The following is an 18,416-nucleotide window of genomic DNA, read 5'->3' on the forward strand; positions in this document are numbered from 1 at the left end:
GTCTATCAATGCATTATATAATGCAGTCCTTTTCACATAGGCTGCTTTGAAGTCGGCGAAGAGATGGTGTGTATCTATGTTATATTATAGTAACTTTTCTAGAATCTGCCCATGTGCTTGAATTTGACGTGTAGTTGACTTTCCAGCAGTAAATTCGCATTGATATTGACCAACAATATCCTTTGTAAAATGTTTAAGTCTTTCAAACAATACATTGCCGAAGATTTTATACGCAGATGCTAACAAAGTAATGCCTCTATGGTTCTTACACTCAAGTTGATCACCCTTTTTATGCAACGGACATATTATTCCCTTTAGCCACTCTTCTGGTACCAATTCAATCTGTCATATAAGTAAGTAAAAGTTGATCGCCACCTTTTTTTATACATTTCCGAACAGATTTCATCGATTCCTGGGGCTTTATTATCTTTGTGTTTTAGGATGGCATTTGACACTTCTCTTATTGGGTCTTCATTGTGTAGTTGACGTTGTAGATTCTGTTGATTGTCTATGTTGTAACCTCCTTCAATATCGTTTATATTTAGATGTTCGCTGAAATGTTGTGCCCATCTGTTAAGAACTGAGTTTTTATCATGTAGAATTTCACCGTTAGTGTCTTTACAAACTTTTAATCGTGGTTTAAATTCTCGACGGCTATTATATAAGGATTTGTAGTATTTCCTCGTTACATTTTTATCGAATAAACTTTGTATCTTATTGAGAGTGTTCTGTTCGTATTCCTTCTTCTAACATCGATGGATACGTTTTTCCTCTCTTCTAAGACGCTTATACTCTTCTTTTTTTCTTCATGTACCACCTACGTCGATGGTTTTTTGATATGCTGCGTTCTTTCTATTTGTGGCCATTTCGCACTCATGATCAAACCAATGATTTCTTTTTCTGACTTTGTTTTGCCCAATATTTCAACCGATTTCTGTAACACGATATCTCGTGTATTTGCCCATAGTTGGTTAATTTCTTCTTCTTTTAAGTTTTTTGTCCTTATTTGATCTTCTATTTGCTGTCTGTATATATTTGCAATGTCGGGATCTTTTAGTTTATTAATGTCGATTTTTTCTCTCCTTCTCCCGATCTCCTTTTTTAAATTGGATATTTTCTCTTTAAATCCTGCTTTAACTCAATAGTGATAACTATCTATGTTTGTTCCTCTAAAAGACCTAATATCTAATAAGATAGAGCAATGTCTTGCATCGATGATTATATGATCTATTTGATTAATCGTTTGATTATCAGGAGATTTCCAAGTTCCCTTATGTATATCTTTATAAGGAAATCGTGTCCAAGCTATTACCATGTTCTTAGATATCGCAAAGTTTATGATTCTGAGACCATTATAATTAGAGTCTACGTGTAGGCTCTCTTTTCCGATGGTAGGCGAAAATATATTCTCTCTTCCGACTTTAGCATTAAAGTCTCCTGCTATTATTTTGATATCATTTTTTGGGCACTCATAAGACTCTCGGTCTAGTGCCTCATGGAACATATCTTTTTCATCATCCTCTTTTTCTTCCATTGGAGCATGAATGCTAATATTAGCGAACTTCCCTTTAAAGTCTTATTCGACATATCCTATGATCAATAGCTTTGAAATCGATTACACTATGTTTGACCTTACTGCTTACAATAAATTCGGTATCAAATTCGTGTCGGGTAGGATGTTCACTGTAGTAAATATTGCAGTTATTTTTTTTTCCAGGATGCCTGAGCTAGTCCACCTCATTTCCTGTAAAGCAATGGTATCTGCTTTGGCTTTATTCATTTTTTGTATGGGCAGAGCCGTGGCTCCAGGCTGATAGTACGTTCCACGTGCAAATTGCGAGTTCGTCGTAGGTTAGACAGTCCGGTTTCTTTCTTTGTAGCTCTCATAACAAAAGGTTTTTTACAGGGTTGGGTAGTTAACCCAACGCCAAACCTCCTTTTCAGAGGGCCATTTCACCCGCTCTCGTCAGTTCCCGACCCAAATTTCTACCCGGGTTGGATACCGGATCTCCACTTGGGTTGCTCGGTTTACAGGAGACACCAGCGTGAAGGTGAGAGTCGGATTTGAGTAAAAGAGGCTAATTGGAGTAAACTGGAATCAACTCCATGTTTTCGCATTCTACCTCTTTATCCGTCAATTTCATGCTTTTTAGTTACGTCATATATCACCCTCTACAAACAAAATTATTGAGAAATTATTTCTGGAATATTTATTTTTTAAATAAATATACACACTAGTACACTAACAATAATACACTATTTATTATTAATTTCAGAAATGGTATACGCAGTTTTGGAAATCAATAAAAGGTCTCCTGAACTTTTCTTTATTCTTAGAACTTCATTTTTTGTTATTAGCAGTGTCCACAATAATATTATTTACATGGTTTATAGTGCCATATTTTTATATAGCCGAATACATGTTAAAGCTCGGGTATACTGATTCTCAAGCTTCTTCAGTTTTATCAGCAATTGGACTTACAAATACAATAGGTATGGTAAGTATTGTTATGATTATTTAAGTAAAATCTGATTAGATAAAAAACACTCATATTAAGTTAATATAAAAAGGCTACGATATATAAAATTTTATTAAAAGTTAATTTTATTGACATTACTTGATTATCATTTTGAATATTGTGTTAGTGGTTTTGTGAACACACTAATAAAGTCTTTAACCAGAAAGCTAGGAATATGATCACATCCAAAGGTTAACTTAATTTTATTGGACGCTATAATGACGTTTTCTTTGTTGTGTGATTAATTCATTATCATCATCATAAGTGGCTCGACAATCCGTTGTGGATCTTGGCCTGCTCACAAAGAAGTCGCCACTCCTGTCGATTCCTGGCAACTTCCCTCCATCTTCTAACCCCTAAAATCTGTTGGTCTTCTTCCACATCATCAATCCATCTCATTCGTGGCCGTCCTCTGCTTCTTGTGCCCTCTGGTTTTGAAAATGTTAATCTCTTTGTGTATTCGTGAACTGACATCCTAGCAATGTGTCCAGCCCATCTAAGTCTCTGCACTTTAACGAATTTCACAATATCTGGATCGGTGTATAACTGATACAGTTCAAAGTTGTATCTTCGACGCCATAGCCCATTTTCATTTACGGCCCCAAAAATCTTTCTAAGAATTTTTCTCTCAAAAATACCAAGAAGTCTTTTATCATTTTGAGATAAGATCCACGTTTCAGCCCCATATATCAAAACTGGTCTTATTAAGGTCCTGTATATATTAAGCTTTAGTGCACGTTTTATATTTTTATTTTTTTAATGTCTCTGGAGGCCGTGAACAGTTCTGTTTGCTATTGCTATGCGTCTTCTTATTTCGTCGCTTGTCGTGTTTGTTGCGTTTACTAGCCATCCAAGATATGTAAATTCCTTGACTTGTTCAAAGGTATGGTTGTTAATTTGAATTCTTTGTTGGATATTTCGAGGGTTTTTAGAAACCAACATATATTTGGTTTTTTCCTCGTTTACCGCAAGCCCTAATTCACTTGCTGCGTCCGCAAGCCTTGTAAAACACTGCACCATGTCTCTCATACTTCTGCCCACTATAACTATATCGTCAGCGAATGCGAGAATTTGCGTCGATCTATTAAAAATAGTTCCATTCATTCTAATATTTAATTGTCTGATTGCCTTTTCCAAGGCAATATTAAAGAGCAGCCACGCCAACGCGTCCCCCTGTCTTAGACCATTATTAATGTCAAAGAACGTAGAGTTTTCTCCTTCAATTCTAACGCATGAGCTTACGTTTCGCATTGTTGTGTGATTAATTGCTATATTGTTATCTACGATTGGCTGCTAGTGAAGGAGAGCGACGCGCGAGTGGTCGCCGCCCGCTCTAGAAAAGTGACAAACAATAAATTATATTTCATATATCATTTGCACTTTTCTGTTGAAACTGCATTTACTTTTGTGTTGAAAGTTTATTCCATTAAAATATATTTACCTAAATTTTAGAATAGTTACATTTGTTTTAAGCGTTTGCACTATATTTGGGGCGGATTTCATAACGCCCAATGAGGCCATGTGGTTACCATGAAAACGATGCGTAGTAACTAGAATCTTTTCGGACCACATCGCCATATAGACACGGAAATTATTCGATTATATCGGAAACATGCAAAACATAAATGATAGGAAACCCATACCACCACTACACGGTGAAAATGGAATTGTCTACACCATAGATGAAAAAGCCGAACTGATTAGGAGGACTCTCGAGAAAGAAGGTGTACATTAAATTATCACCAAGACGAAAATGTAGACTTCATCGAAGAAGTCGAAGAACAACAATAAATGCTCGAAGAACCAGAGAAAATAATCACACCTACATCTCCCCAAGAAAAAAACGAACTAATTAAAAATAGCTCACCTAGAAAAACACTTGGCCTAGATGAAATTTCAAATAGAGCTCTGAAATATCTACCAGCAAAAGCAATTTTATTTTTAGCCAACATAACGAACTCAATCCTTAGATACAGGCTCTTCCCAAATCGATGAAAGGAAGCACACGTTATCATGATTCCGAAGCCAGGAAAGAATACCATGTTTCCGCAAAACTACAGGCCGATAAGCTTACTGCCAGCAGTCAGCAAGATCGTAGGAAAAGTAATACTAAGCAGACTACAAGCTGAAACATACTCCCACATAATCCCAGAAGCTCAGTTCGGATTTAGAGCAGAAAACTCCAGCGAATTACAAGTACCTAGACTGACAGAATACATAACAGCTGGATTTAATGACAAATAGTACACAGGGGCAGCGTCCTGGATGTAAGCAAAGCCTTAGACAGAGTCTAGCATAAAGGCCTAATATATAAAATAAGAGGCTACGGATATAGTGAGGCCATGACGAGACTAAAGCTACAGGGTTCGAATAGGACAAGTACTATCCAAACACGGAGCTCCGGAGGCTACTCCACAATATACACCGCAGATGTTCCAAGAACACCACTCAGCCGTTATGCAGACGACACAGCGATTGCGGCCAAACACAGAAACTTAGAAGTAGCGGTCAACAATCCACAGATAGCATTGGATAACATTGAAGAATGGTGTATTCAATGAAAAATAGCAATTAATTCAGAGAAGACACAAGCAATCATATTCAAAAAGAAAAGAAAAACCCCAGAGGAACAGCTGTTAGTACAACATAATCCCATCGAATGGAAAAGAGGTGCGAGATACCTAGGAGTCATTTTGCACAAAGGCTTAACATTCACGCAACACGTGGACACAACCATACAGAAAACAGCAACAGCCAGAGCAGCCATAAAAGGCAGGTAGAAAAAGCAAACTGCGCCAAAGATAAAAATTAGATTGATCAGCATCATACTTCCAATAATCACCATAAGCAATTCAAATAAAAAGAAAATACAAGCAGCATACAATAACCTCAGAGAAGCGGCAAATGTACCCAGATACGTTGCTGAACGCTTTCTGTTTAGAGAACTACAAAAAATAAGGGTGATAGATAAAATGGCAGAAAAAGCCAGAATTAGGTTTGCAGAATTAGAAAATCACCCAAGCCCGATCCTGTGAGAGATAATAAGTTATGATGCGTTCCATCGATGGAAGCAAAAAAAAACCAAAACAGCAAATCCTGGCAAACACGTAAAATCTAGATAATTCGTAGCTCTACCAACAGAAGAAGACTCAAAACGCAGCCCCATTAAAAAATACTAACAAAAAGGCGACATCCATCCAAATAAATTAACAAAACCAACCCCAAAACCTGAGCACGAAGGGCCCACAGCCTCTGGCACCAAGACGCTGAACTGGACGCAGCCCAGAGCACAGACTAGAGGCCCGAGCAAGCAAGTTCAGTTCGAAAATACGTCACTAGAGAAATCAGGAAAAGAGCGCCTCAAACTAGCCTGCATTAATCGGGTTAGGATATCGTATTGGAGTTCTTGTACCCATTACTTAAACACGAAAAGCATTTGGCTGATAGTGAGCCCCTATCGCGCATCAGAGTGCTATAGGGGGGAAAGGGATGGCCTGGAGCATTGGAGTGTGGTGGAGTAGTTCCTGATAACATGAATCAATACACCTAGCTCCAATGAATTATAACACTCATTCAGAAAGCATCCCCGAGATAAATTTTAACATTCTATTGGTTAAGCTACGTAGATCTGTATCACATAATCATTTTGTGTTGATAAACTTAAGTTGAAATATTAAGAAATGGCAATGAGGGTATGAGAATTATTCAAACTAAATTTTAGTTTTTTAAATTTTTTGTCGGAAAAATACGTCCGCGATCTTGGGGTTTTTCAAATTCATAAAGTCGAGATATTTTTGGATATCGACCTGTATTTGGACAAAATTAATCCTGTTTTGACGTTTCGATTTCCATTTCAGAAATCATTCTCAACATACCAATTAAACATGATTTTCCGATGCGGAACTCGAAACTTCAAAATAAAATAAATGTTAAACTAAGATTGTAGTTAATTTTGTAATAATAAATAGTAATTGAATAGTAATTGAAAATAGTAAATAGTAATAAATATAGTACCTGGTACAAATTTCAGAGTAAATTTTTTTCTCAAAATGTGATGTGCCTGATCATATTCAGTAATATTTCGTGCATTGATTAATTTTGTTTTTAAATAATGCATTATTATGAATTTTAGGTGTTTCTCGGTTGGGCTGGAGAAAGATTAAATATAGCAAAGACGTATGCAATTTGCTTAATAGTTTGCGGAGGTACCATTGCATGTATTATATGGTTTTCGGGTAATTATATTACTCTTCTCATCGCATGTGGCCTATTTGGATTATTTTTTGCTAGTTGTTTTTCACTGTTACCCTCATTACTCGGTGAATTGGTGCCACTCGAAGATTTTACTATGGCCTATGGTCTCATATTACTTTGTATGGGTATCGGTAACTTAAGTGGACCACCCCTTTCAGGTAAGAATAAATTAGTTTCAAATGTTATAAACGACAAAAATCATTGAATACGAAAGCTTTATTAATTTATTACTACTTTAACTGCTAAAAATTTTCTTACCTTAAATATATTACCCTATATACTATTACGTAGGTATTTGAGTAGAACAGCTCTTAAGAATTCTCACAATATATGGTACTTTATACCAAGTGTCCGATTTGAAATCCGATTTGACATCCTGTACCTTTATTAATGATAAAATTGACATCTAGTTTGATACAAATTTTTTTGTTCACTCTATATCTTATTATTCTTCTTTATGTGCCGTCTTCTACCGAAGGTTGGCGACCATCAAACGATAGGTTTCTCTGTTTTGTGCCGCATGTATTATGTTCGCAGCTTCTGGTATTCGAAACCATTCTCTCAATTTTCTCAGCCAGGATTTCTTCTTTCTGCCCAAACCTCTTCTACCTTCAATCTTGCCTTCCACGATAAGCTGTAGCATACTGTACTTATCATTACGGAACACATGGCCCAGGTATGACGCTTTCCTCCTTTTAACAGTTGTTAACAATTCCACCTCTTTACCCATTCGTCTTAATACCTCTGTGTTAGTCACTCTGTCTGTCCAAGGTATTCTCAGTATGCATCTATACAGCCACATTTCTAGAGCCGCTAACTTCTTTATAGTTGCTGCTGTTAACGTCCACTCTTCAACTCTGTAATGTAGCGTAGAGAGTACGTAGCATTTCGTGGCGCGCCATCGGAGGTTAACGCTTAGGTGGCGGTTGCTTAAGAGCTTTCTCATTTTGATGAATTTGGATCTTGCTATTTCAATTCGGAGCTTAATCTCTACGTCTGGGTCCCACTTATCATATACTGTATATTCCAGATATTTCAATCGGTGTACTCTTTCAATACGTTCGGCTTTAATATTCAGGTCGATATATTGAATGTTCTTTTTACTGATCACCATAAATTTAGTTTTCTTTCTATTGATCTAGTGCAAATTGGTTGCCAGTTGTATTTACTCTTTAACATCATCTGTAAATCTTCGATGTTATCTACCAGTATAACAGTATCATCTGCATATCGAAAATTACTTATTGGTACGCCATTAATCTTGATGCCCTCGTTGTACTCTTCCAGTGCCTCTAGAAATATTTGTTCCGTGTACAGGTTGAAAAGCAGTGGCGAAAGAATACAGCCCTGTCTAACCCCTCTCGAAATGGTTACGTTTTCACTCACCATATGTCTATTCTTCATGTGGGCTGTTTGATTCCAATATAGATTTTTTATAATCTGAATGTCCTTAGTGTCAAGTCCTATAACATGTAATAGTTGTATGAGTTTGTCATGTTTGATAGTATCGAATGCTTTCTCGTAGTCGATAAAACAGGCGTAAACATCTTTCTGTTGATCCAGACATTTTTGAATCAAGACTTGTATTGCAAAGAGCGGCTCTCGAGTTCCAAAACCGCATCTAAAACCGAACTGTGTTTTACTTATGCTGTGTTCTAATTTTGCTCGTATTCTGGAATGGATAATACGCAAGAATACTTTAAGGGTGTGACTCATTAAACTTATAAGGCGATATTCACTACACGTCTTAGAATTCAATTTCTTGGGAAGGGGCACAAATGTAGATTTCAACCAGTCCGATGGAATCGATGGAATTTGACCAGTATCGTATATCTTATTAAACAGTTCCAATACTACATTCAGGTTGTTCTCGTTAAAAACTTTTAAAAATTCGACTGGTATTTCATCGCATCTGTTGCTATATCTTATTACATTATTAAAAAGAACTTTAACTGTTTGTTAACTTTCATTAACGACTTCCTATACCTATGTAACAGTTACTAAGATATTTAGCTTTAAATTTATAGATTAAATATTTGTATTGATTTTGATTATTATTGTATTATTGTGCTATGAATATTGTACCTAATTACAACTAACATTATCCAGGTATACTTATGCCACTATAACTGACAAATTAGACGACATAAGTGAAGCATTCTATAATGAATTATCAAACAATTTGAAAAATCTTAACAAAAACGATTTAACTTTGATTATGGATGATCTATGAATAAGTTGGGTGGATAGAGTCACGAATGTCGAAGTATTGAGAAGAATGGGAAAAGATAAAGAGGTTTTAAATACAATTAAAGTCAGAAAACTGCAATATCTGGGACATGTCATGAGAGGCGAGCGTTATAACTTGCTGCAATTAATAATACAAGGAAGAATACAGGGTAGAAGGAGTCGCGGAAGAAGACGCATCTCCTGGTTAAACAATTTGAGAGCTTGGTTTAACTGCACTTCTGAAGAAGAAGATGGATGATCTAAATACTAATATTGGTAGGGCACAATCGGGAGAATTCATATTTGAGCTTGGAGAAAGAAATGAGCGGGAAGAGCGATTGGGTAAATCTGTAGCAAACGAATTTGTGATTACTAACACTTACGTCGAACTCCCATTCAGAAGATTATTCACGTGGAAATCACCTTAAGAATGTCCAGACCGCATAGTGAGAAATTAAATATATTACATTATGATTAATAAAAGATTCCGTAACAGCATGTCAGTCAAGACATACTCAGGAGCCGATATAAAACCAAACGATAACCCACTGATTGGTAAAATTAGACTCAGGCTAAAGAACATTCGACGTAATGTCAACCCAAAATACGACATCAGGCTACTGAAAGACCAATACATAAAACAGAGTGTAAAATAGGATGTATAGAATACATTGAATAACGTTATTCAAACGGATGTAACGTACTAGGAACTTAAAAAGTTACTTTCACATGACATAAAAAAAAATTCCTAAAACCACTGAAAATAAACAAAAAATCGTGGATGAAAAATGAGATTGTAGATATGATGGAGGAGAAGCAAAAATTTAAAGATCAGGACAAAACATTAAACAAAAGGATAGACAGATAAAGAGCTCAGAAAAGCAATCAGAATAACTAAGGATACATGACTAAGAGAACAATTTGGGGAAATACAGTAATTGCAACATAAACACGATACATTTAATATGCACAAAAAAGCTGAAGAAAGTGCAGGCTGATACAATCCTTAGAAGTGTTAGGTGTTTGACAGACAACCAAGATAAACCACTATTAAGTGTGGAAAAGAGACTAGACAGAGAAACCAGACACTTGGAAGAAATATGTGGAAGTACTCTTGCAGATGAAAGCAGAATACCATTGAAGACACGGAGTGCCAAACAGGACCGCCCATTACCATCTAAGAAGTCACGTCAGCTATTAGAAAAACCAAAGATTGTAAAGCCGCAGGGTCTTACAAGTTTTGTGCAGAATTCATGAAACTTACGGATGAACAGGGAATCAAATAAATCAAAAAATATACTCAACAAATTATATGTAACTGGAAAAATCCTCCAAAGCTGGTTAAAGTCGTCCTTTGTTTGTGTTTGTTACATAGGTTAAAAAAAGACATTTGACAGAGTAAACAGTGACAAAAAGTAAAAGTTGACAGACTTGACAGACAGGCAATCTCCATAGATAGAGGATTGAGACAATGCAATGCTATTCCTGGTGTTATTTAACATGCACTCTGAACATATCTTCGACCAAGCACTGGGACAACTACAGAAAGGTGTATTATAGTCAACATTTGATATGCCGATGATGTAGTAGATTTTGCAAATAGTTTGGATGGTTTATAAGTAGAGAATATGGACTGAATCTCAATACAAAAAAAACAAATCGCGAAGTATTAAATACACGGCTTTTGGTTAACCAACAGCTAATTGACAGTGTAAACAGCTACACATACTTTGGTACCAACATAAACTCTGGTATTGCTCTACTGAAATAAAACAACGCATAGGGAACGCAAAATCAGCGTTCGTAAAGATGAAGTCTCTTTTTAGAAGTCACGATTTACCACTTGGTATGAAAATTGTAACCCTCAAAAAATCACCCTATATAAATAAGTATTTACCTAAAAAAATTCTTATATTTTAGTGTGACCGCTTTATCCTTAAAATTTTCTTATTCAAATTATTATTTTTTAGGGTTCATATACGATTTAACGAAAACATGGAATATGTCGTTTTACCAAGCAGCTTGTTGGATTATTTTTAGTGGTGTTCTGATAGGAATCATACCATATACCAAAAATAAAAAAATTGTTGGAACAGGTCCAGTTCTGAATGAACAGTGATATTAAATAAGCCTTTTATTACCGTATAATCAAAAATACTAGACTAAAAAAATGAAATGTATATTTAATAAACAAGCAAGCAAAATATTAAGGCCACTTGTTTTTAAATAAGAAAATGCATTTAAAAAGTTTTGCTACTCATTCGTTTTACATGGAGAAATTAACTCTCAATAGGCTTTATAATGTAAATGTTCAATATATAAATTATATATTTAACATCTTTATCTTATGTTCATATCAAGAATCGATAGAATTTTTAATTTATAATTAATTCAAATGACAGTTTATGACTTCTTAATTCCGTATGCCTTTATTGTCTTTTAAAGTAATGTTAGATTGAATTACGTACGATTATTCTCAAAACCCTATTATGACGCCAACGCATCAAAACATATTTTAGATGACTTATATGTGACTTCAGTATTTGCTTGTGAGTTTATATGTTTTCATAATGACATGTATATTTTAATAATTTATTTTTTTGTGTTAGTTACCAAACTAATTTGCCTTTAGTGAACTGTAAATGAAACATTTTCATTAAAAAATGTATATATTTTAATAACGTCTATTGATTTAACTTGTTTATGTCTTTGTGATTGTTAACACTACGTTCAAAAATACGAGCAGAGCGCCATTCTATTCATAAGAAAAATTCAAATTGAAAATAAAAGTCAAGCTGTCGTAGGAATGTCATAAATTAAATCAAGCATTCCGGGGACAAAAATAAATTGATTGAATCTAACTTACCTTACCTTACCTTACCTCAAAATAGACACGTTACTTTCTTGTTCTGAAAGCATTTTTCATAAAAAAGAATCAACAAAATCTAAGGGCACAGAAAAATTTTAAGGGGAGTGTGCAGTCCTAAATCCCCCCAAACTTTTGAGTACGTTCAAATCAAATGAATTTTGTGGCATCACTAGTTTAACACATTATTTTTAAAAATTTTTTGCCTCCTATCACTTTTTTCAAAAAACAGTTTTTATTGAGTTACGGCCCTGTTCATTAACCTTTAAAAAATTACGTGCAACTAAATCAATGGCTTAAATGAATTAACAAGTACAAAAAATGTCTATAACCTCTATAAATATAATATTACAATAAATGTTCAAAATGACCCCCATTTTTTTCAATACACATTCGGTATCGTTTTAAGAAGGAAAACCGAATGCGCTGAAAAATCATATTTTTCTGACGAAATTGATTTGCAGCTTCAATTATTCTAACCCTCAATTGTTGTTTGTCCTCTATTGTTACAGAATACACTTTCTTCTTCACAAACCCCCAAAATCAAAAGTCCATGCAATCAACTGCAAATAATTATCACCATTTAAATTGTTGGGAAGAAATACTGGGCCTATTAGATTGTTATCCATAATTTCTGTCTAAACATTAACTTTGAAAGTCTTTTGATGATGAGTCGTTTTTTTTTTTTGGCGTGAGGATTTTCGTCGGCCCAAATGTGCTCGTTATTATGGTTTATTATTCCATTTCTACTGAAGGTAGCCTCGTCGATAAACAAAATATTTCTAATAAAATTAACATTTCGAGTGTTTTCCATTAACAATCAATCGTAAAATCCAATCCTTTTAGAATAATCTTCAACCAATAACTCTTGAACCATTGTTAAGTGACAGGGTTTAAGCAGCTGATCCTTAAAACACCTCCAAACTCTTACGTGAGGAGCATTTAGTTGAGCAGCTATTACCCTTGTACTTTTTCCAGGGACTTCTTCAATTATTTTTAAAATGTCTTCATCTGTTGCATCCATTATTAGACGACCACTATTGCCAGCAACTTGCGGTTGGAATGTACCCGTTTCCCGTAAACGACGATCAATGGTCAGAAATAATCGTCTATCGGGTGTATTTCGATTGGAGTATTTTACTGCATAACGCCTTGCGGCTGCTGTACTATTTCCTTGACATTCACCTACGATATTTCCGATAGTTTATTAAAATCATAATTTAATCTGATCCAAGTTACCCAAAGTTAAATGCATATCTGCCATTCCCTGAAATGTGTAGGCCATTTAATATCAAAATTTTTAATATTAATCTTATTCACACAATAAATGATAGCTTCAAATTATTGACTATTATTGATGGAACTGTTTGTAATTATTGTATTCGTAGTAATTTATGGCCAACTAGGAAAAACTAGTTTTTCGAAAAAGTGATAAGAGGCAAAAAAGTTTAAAAAAAAAATGTGTTTTACTAATGATGCCACAAAATTCATTTGATTTGAACGTACTCAAAAGTTTGGGGGGATTTAGGGCTGCACACCCCATTAAAATTTTTCTGTGCACTTAGATTGTGTTGTTTCTTTTGTATAAAAACTGCTTTTAGAACAAGAAAGTAACGTGTCCATTTTTATTACAAAATGTCAAGTAGTTTAGGAGATAATGCAAAAAAACAATTTTTATTTTGTAACTTCAAAGGGCTGTAACTTTTTTTGTGTACACTTTTGTACTAAGGTAAGTTGGATTCAATCAATTTATTTGTGTCCCCGGAATGCGTGATTTAATTTATGACATACATTATTGAAAACCCTGTAATTATATACTTTACACAAAAATTATAAAAAAAAGACTGGACGCTAAATTAGACTTCTATCAGCCTAGAAAACAAGTTGGATTTAGATCGGGATACAGCACTAACGTTTACTTACTAGGGATAAAGAACCTGATAGAGAAGTCTGCAGAATACAACAAATCATCGGCACTGATATTTGTCGACTACGAGAAAGCATTCAATACGAGACTCCATCAGAAAATGTTAAAAGCATTGACAGAATGCCGAATAGACCATCGCTACACTAACATAATCAAATGTATCTACCAAAATACCACAGCTAGCGTAAAAAAGCTATCTGAACAAGAAACAAATAAATTCTGTATACAGCGAAAAGTACGGCAAGGAGACACCATCTCTCCAAAGCTATTCACGACGCTTTTTTATATTTGTAAGAAGGCACATCTGAACGAGCATGGTATCAACATAAATGGAGAAAAGTTCAGTAATTTGAGATTTGCAGATGACATAGTTCTTATAGCCGATCGTATAGATGATACAATAATAATGTTTGAACAATTATATCACGCTTCCTTGGAGATCGGACTAAAGAATAATATGAACAAGACACAAATAATGACTAATCTGGTGCTAAATTGAAATATTGCTGTTGATGGAAGGGATATTGTGCAGACTAAATCGTATAAGTATTTAGGACATGAAATTCGGTTGGGCAGAGATAACCAGACATGTGAGCTCACACATCGCATAGGATTAGCCTGGGAAACGTTTGGTAAATTAAACTATGTATTTAAATCGGATCTACTCACTACATGCCTCAAAAGGAAAATCTTTGACAAATGTGTGTTACCTCTACTCACTTATGGAGCGGAAACACTTACAAAAAAGGTAGTAAATAAGATTCGCGTGACTCAGATTGTTATGGAGCGCCAGATGTTGGGTGTCTCTCTGAGAGACCGAATCCCAAACGAAGAAATATGTCGTAGAACAAAAACAACAGACGCCATCGAAAAAATCGAGTCGTTAAAATGGAATTGGGCAGGACACGTCACCAGATTATCAGACAACCAATGGACAAAACGTATTTTAGAGTGGAGAGCAAGGCAAGAAGCAATACGGAGCAGAGGACGCTCACCAACTAGACGGACTGACGACCTGCGTGTTAGCAATAACTGGATGCAAGCCGATGACAGATACAGATGGAAAGAGCTGAGGGAGACCTATGTTCAGCAGTGAATGCATACAGGTTGATGATGATGCCAATTTATGAGTAGTAGAAAAAGTAGGAATTTTAAAAAACCAGTATATTTTAAATGGATGGAGCACCATCTTGTTGTAGCCAAAATTTGTCATCTAGAATATTGTTATTGTCTGTAAGTTTCGAGTAATGAAATTTCTCATTAAAATGTAATTTAAAATAGTTACTTGGATTTGGAAATAACCGAGCCAACTCAGATATCTGAGTTAACAATGGAAATTACACTACGACCGGTCAATAAAAGTGATAAATTTTTTGATCTCATGAGAATCGTAAAAAATGGCAAAAATCGTTCAACGTTTATTTATTGAACATATTTATTAGAAACTGACTTCATTTGTGACAAAATAAAAAAAAATCGGTTGCTGTAAAGTCGGTTTTACGGGCGAAGATTTTACGTGACAACGTCTTTTTCTCGGTAGAATATTTATTGATATGAATATTATTAAATTGCACAATAGGAACAAGGAATTGAATGAAAATAAGAATTGCACAAATTTTAACTATAGAAATATATTTTGTTTACTAAAACATTGTACATGTAAACTTAAACTTAACTAATTTCTATTTGAGTGATTTTGTTGAGGATAGGACGATGATAGGAGAAATATGAAATGAAAGGAAGTGTTTCTGCTGTAATGTGTCTTGAACGCCAAGAACGCTCGAGAAAGACAGAGACACAAGCACGGAAGCACGCACCGATTCAACGCGCCTAATTCTCTAGTGCTGCGCGCGCAGCGGACCGATCATGTTTGAGTGGGAGAGAGACGCAAGGCATTCGCCGGTCCGGCGGGCCTCTCTCTCGTTCGGTGACTCACTGTAACAGACGTGAGCGGGCGTTACACTTTTTCATGAATGACTCCGAGCCACAACTTAATTTAAGACGTTGTCACGTCAAAATGCATACGAAAGCTGCGCTCTTCACCTTTAAAACTTATTTTGATTTTTGTCAATATGGGACTGATCAAAAGATATCGAATTTTTACCGTCGAGTTGATACAAATTTTATTTAAAATTGATTTCGCGCGCTTAACTGACATTTAAAATTGTCGGTTTCTTCAAGCGTTGTTTCTAAGAGAACGGTTCATTCTGCACAAAAAGTGCTAAAATTTTTGTTCAAAATTATCTTAGTGACATTTTTTATTTGAAACATTCTTTTCTACAGATTCTTGATAAATTGATTTTTTCCATTTTCCCCCGTACGAAGGAGGTTTTAGGGAGAAGCCGAGGGATAGGAGAGGTAAACTTTTTTGCATAATTTTTGGGGTCACATTGACATTGTAAGTAAAATTCAGCTTGTTCTTGACGACTGGACTTATATTTTACCATGTGATCAACTCCTTATGATTATACTCAATCTGTTAAATTGGAAAAATTAATCAACAGTCAAACTCATTCAAAAAATGAAGGTAATGCATATTTAAAAAAATATTGAAGTTTCATTATCAAATACACTGCCGAGCATAAAATGAGGGTTACTTCGTAATTTGAACTTATTTTGTAAATTATTATTTTTATTTAACTATTTTAAAGAGTTTGTAACATAGTTCACTAATGGATTGTTTGAAAAAAATTGCTGTTTCGATAAGTGTTTGAAATAAAAAGGACCCTAATTCCTCAAAAATCATTATCAGCATAGTTTTTTTTTCTGTGGTTTTAACGTCAATTGTAAATTGTTTGTGTAGTGTTGTCACTTCAGTGTATTGCAAAGAGCATAAGTTCTGTTGCGGCGGTAAGAATTGTGGCGGCATTAGAAGATGGCAATGGTCAAGCCGAAACTGCAAGAAACGTTGGTGTAAGTCTCTCGAGTATGCAATGAGTATGGCCAGGGTACGAAGAGACCGATCTGCTTACTCGAAGACCTGGTTAAGGTCAAGGAAGAATTACAACAGCTGGATGTGACAGCTTTATCGTTTCTAGTGCTTTGAAAAACCTAACGAACACAAAGTTATCCTTCGAAATCATCTGCAAGAAGTGAAAAATGTGAATGAGAACACTGGGCTTGGACAATACGAGATTAGAGTAGTGTATTGTTTTCCGATAAATCGAGATTCTGTCTTATGGGCTCAGACAAAAGTTTAAGATTGTGACGACGAACAGGCGAAAGATATTGTAGCGTGTTTAAATAAAACGAGCGGTTCTAATGTATGTAAATATATTTATTTATAAGTTTACAGCACGATAATATCTTGTGTCCGTCGGTCGATAGATCATGAACATTCTGGAACACAGATGGGGTACGTAGCAATAAGCTTGTTCGTTATATGTTCAAGCGTGTATTGCCGAGCGACTTCCATTTGGTGGAGGGTCATTTATGGCATGGGGAGGCATATCGTTTGACGCTCGCACGGAGTTAGTCTTTATTGAGAATGGGACGTGAACTGTACATAAGAATATGACAGATTCTGGAAGACCATGTTTTACCGCTTATGGTTATTCTTGAAAACAACGCAACATTTATACATGCGATTGAAAATTCCACACTGCTCGGATAGTTACTGAGTATCTTGACGTGGTTCAAATCACACGATTTGTTTGGGCTGCTCGCGGTACAAATGTAAATCCGAAGAACATGTTAGGGATGAGATGAAGAACCCTTTACGGAGTCATGTTTCCCAAAAATTTAAGAGAGCTTCGCGACATATTGGTGCAGGAATAGAACAATCTTCCGCAGAAGGTAATCCAAAATCTTACCCAAGCAGACCTCGTCGTTTGAAAGCTGTTATCACTACCAGAGTAGGGAGTACTTACTAATTAAGTTCTTAAAATTTCTTTTGTTTCAACAAAAAGCAAATCAATCTTTAGTATATCAAAGAAAAATTGTTTATTTTCATTACTTTCAATAAACTTTAAAGGGCAAAAACGTTGCAGTCCGCTAGTTACCTATGCAACAACTGAAAATAGTAAAAAAATAATAATAATTTCTAAAATAAATTCAAATTAACAGGTGACCCTAATTTTAAAAGTTTCATTATAAAAAGTGCCAAATGTGTGGGAAAATGAATGGCACCAGTCAAAATCGTTTCTACACACTATTAAGCCTACAAAAAATTCATGGTGTTCAACAAACATTGACCGTCAGCCAATTGACCAAAGAATATAGACGCTTCTATATTTTGTGGCTATACGTTAAGTCGCTAGTTAGTCAAATCGCCCCTTATATGAGTATTGTAACTGCAGTATGTCTGTAGCACATATCATGGTAGATTGTCTCAAATACACCGACGAAAGAGACAAACACTGAATACCTGACAATACATATATCACAAGTTTTAGGACCTATAATATAGTTGTAATTTTAAAAATTTAAGTAACTATCTAAACGACATCAATATCCTTAAAAAATTATAAATTAGTTTTAAATTTCATAGATTTTATTTAAGAACATTTATTAGAATACTTTATTTATAGAAGTTTAAAGTACTTTGAGTTTAAGTAATTTCCTAAATTTTGTATAAAATTTTCATTTTTGTTACGAGTTTTGTTGAAAATCGTTTAAAAGA

The 18,416-nt window shown here is 35.0% G+C and overlaps 1 protein-coding gene across 7 annotated transcripts in view; it reads left to right on the forward strand.

Annotated features, from left to right (window-relative positions):
* Positions 1-11,683, forward strand: part of LOC140448153 (monocarboxylate transporter 12-like) — a 99,117-nt gene extending 87,434 nt beyond the window's left edge. For 6 of the 7 annotated variants that reach the window (XM_072541247.1, XM_072541248.1, XM_072541249.1 and 3 more), the window contains exons 7-9: positions 2,277-2,498; positions 6,652-6,931; positions 10,973-11,683. In XM_072541247.1, the coding sequence (XP_072397348.1) occupies positions 2,277-2,498; positions 6,652-6,931; positions 10,973-11,121 (651 nt within the window). In that variant the 3' untranslated portion in view covers positions 11,122-11,683. Of the gene's footprint in view, positions 1-2,276; positions 2,499-6,651; positions 6,932-10,972 lie in introns of those variants that run through there. The other variant, XM_072541253.1, reaches the window with a different exon arrangement.
* The last annotated feature ends 6,733 nt before the right edge of the window (positions 11,684-18,416 follow it).

The sequence above is a fragment of the Diabrotica undecimpunctata genome, chromosome 8 (assembly GCF_040954645.1).
Source record: "Diabrotica undecimpunctata isolate CICGRU chromosome 8, icDiaUnde3, whole genome shotgun sequence".
Lineage (NCBI taxonomy): Eukaryota > Metazoa > Arthropoda > Insecta > Coleoptera > Chrysomelidae > Diabrotica > Diabrotica undecimpunctata.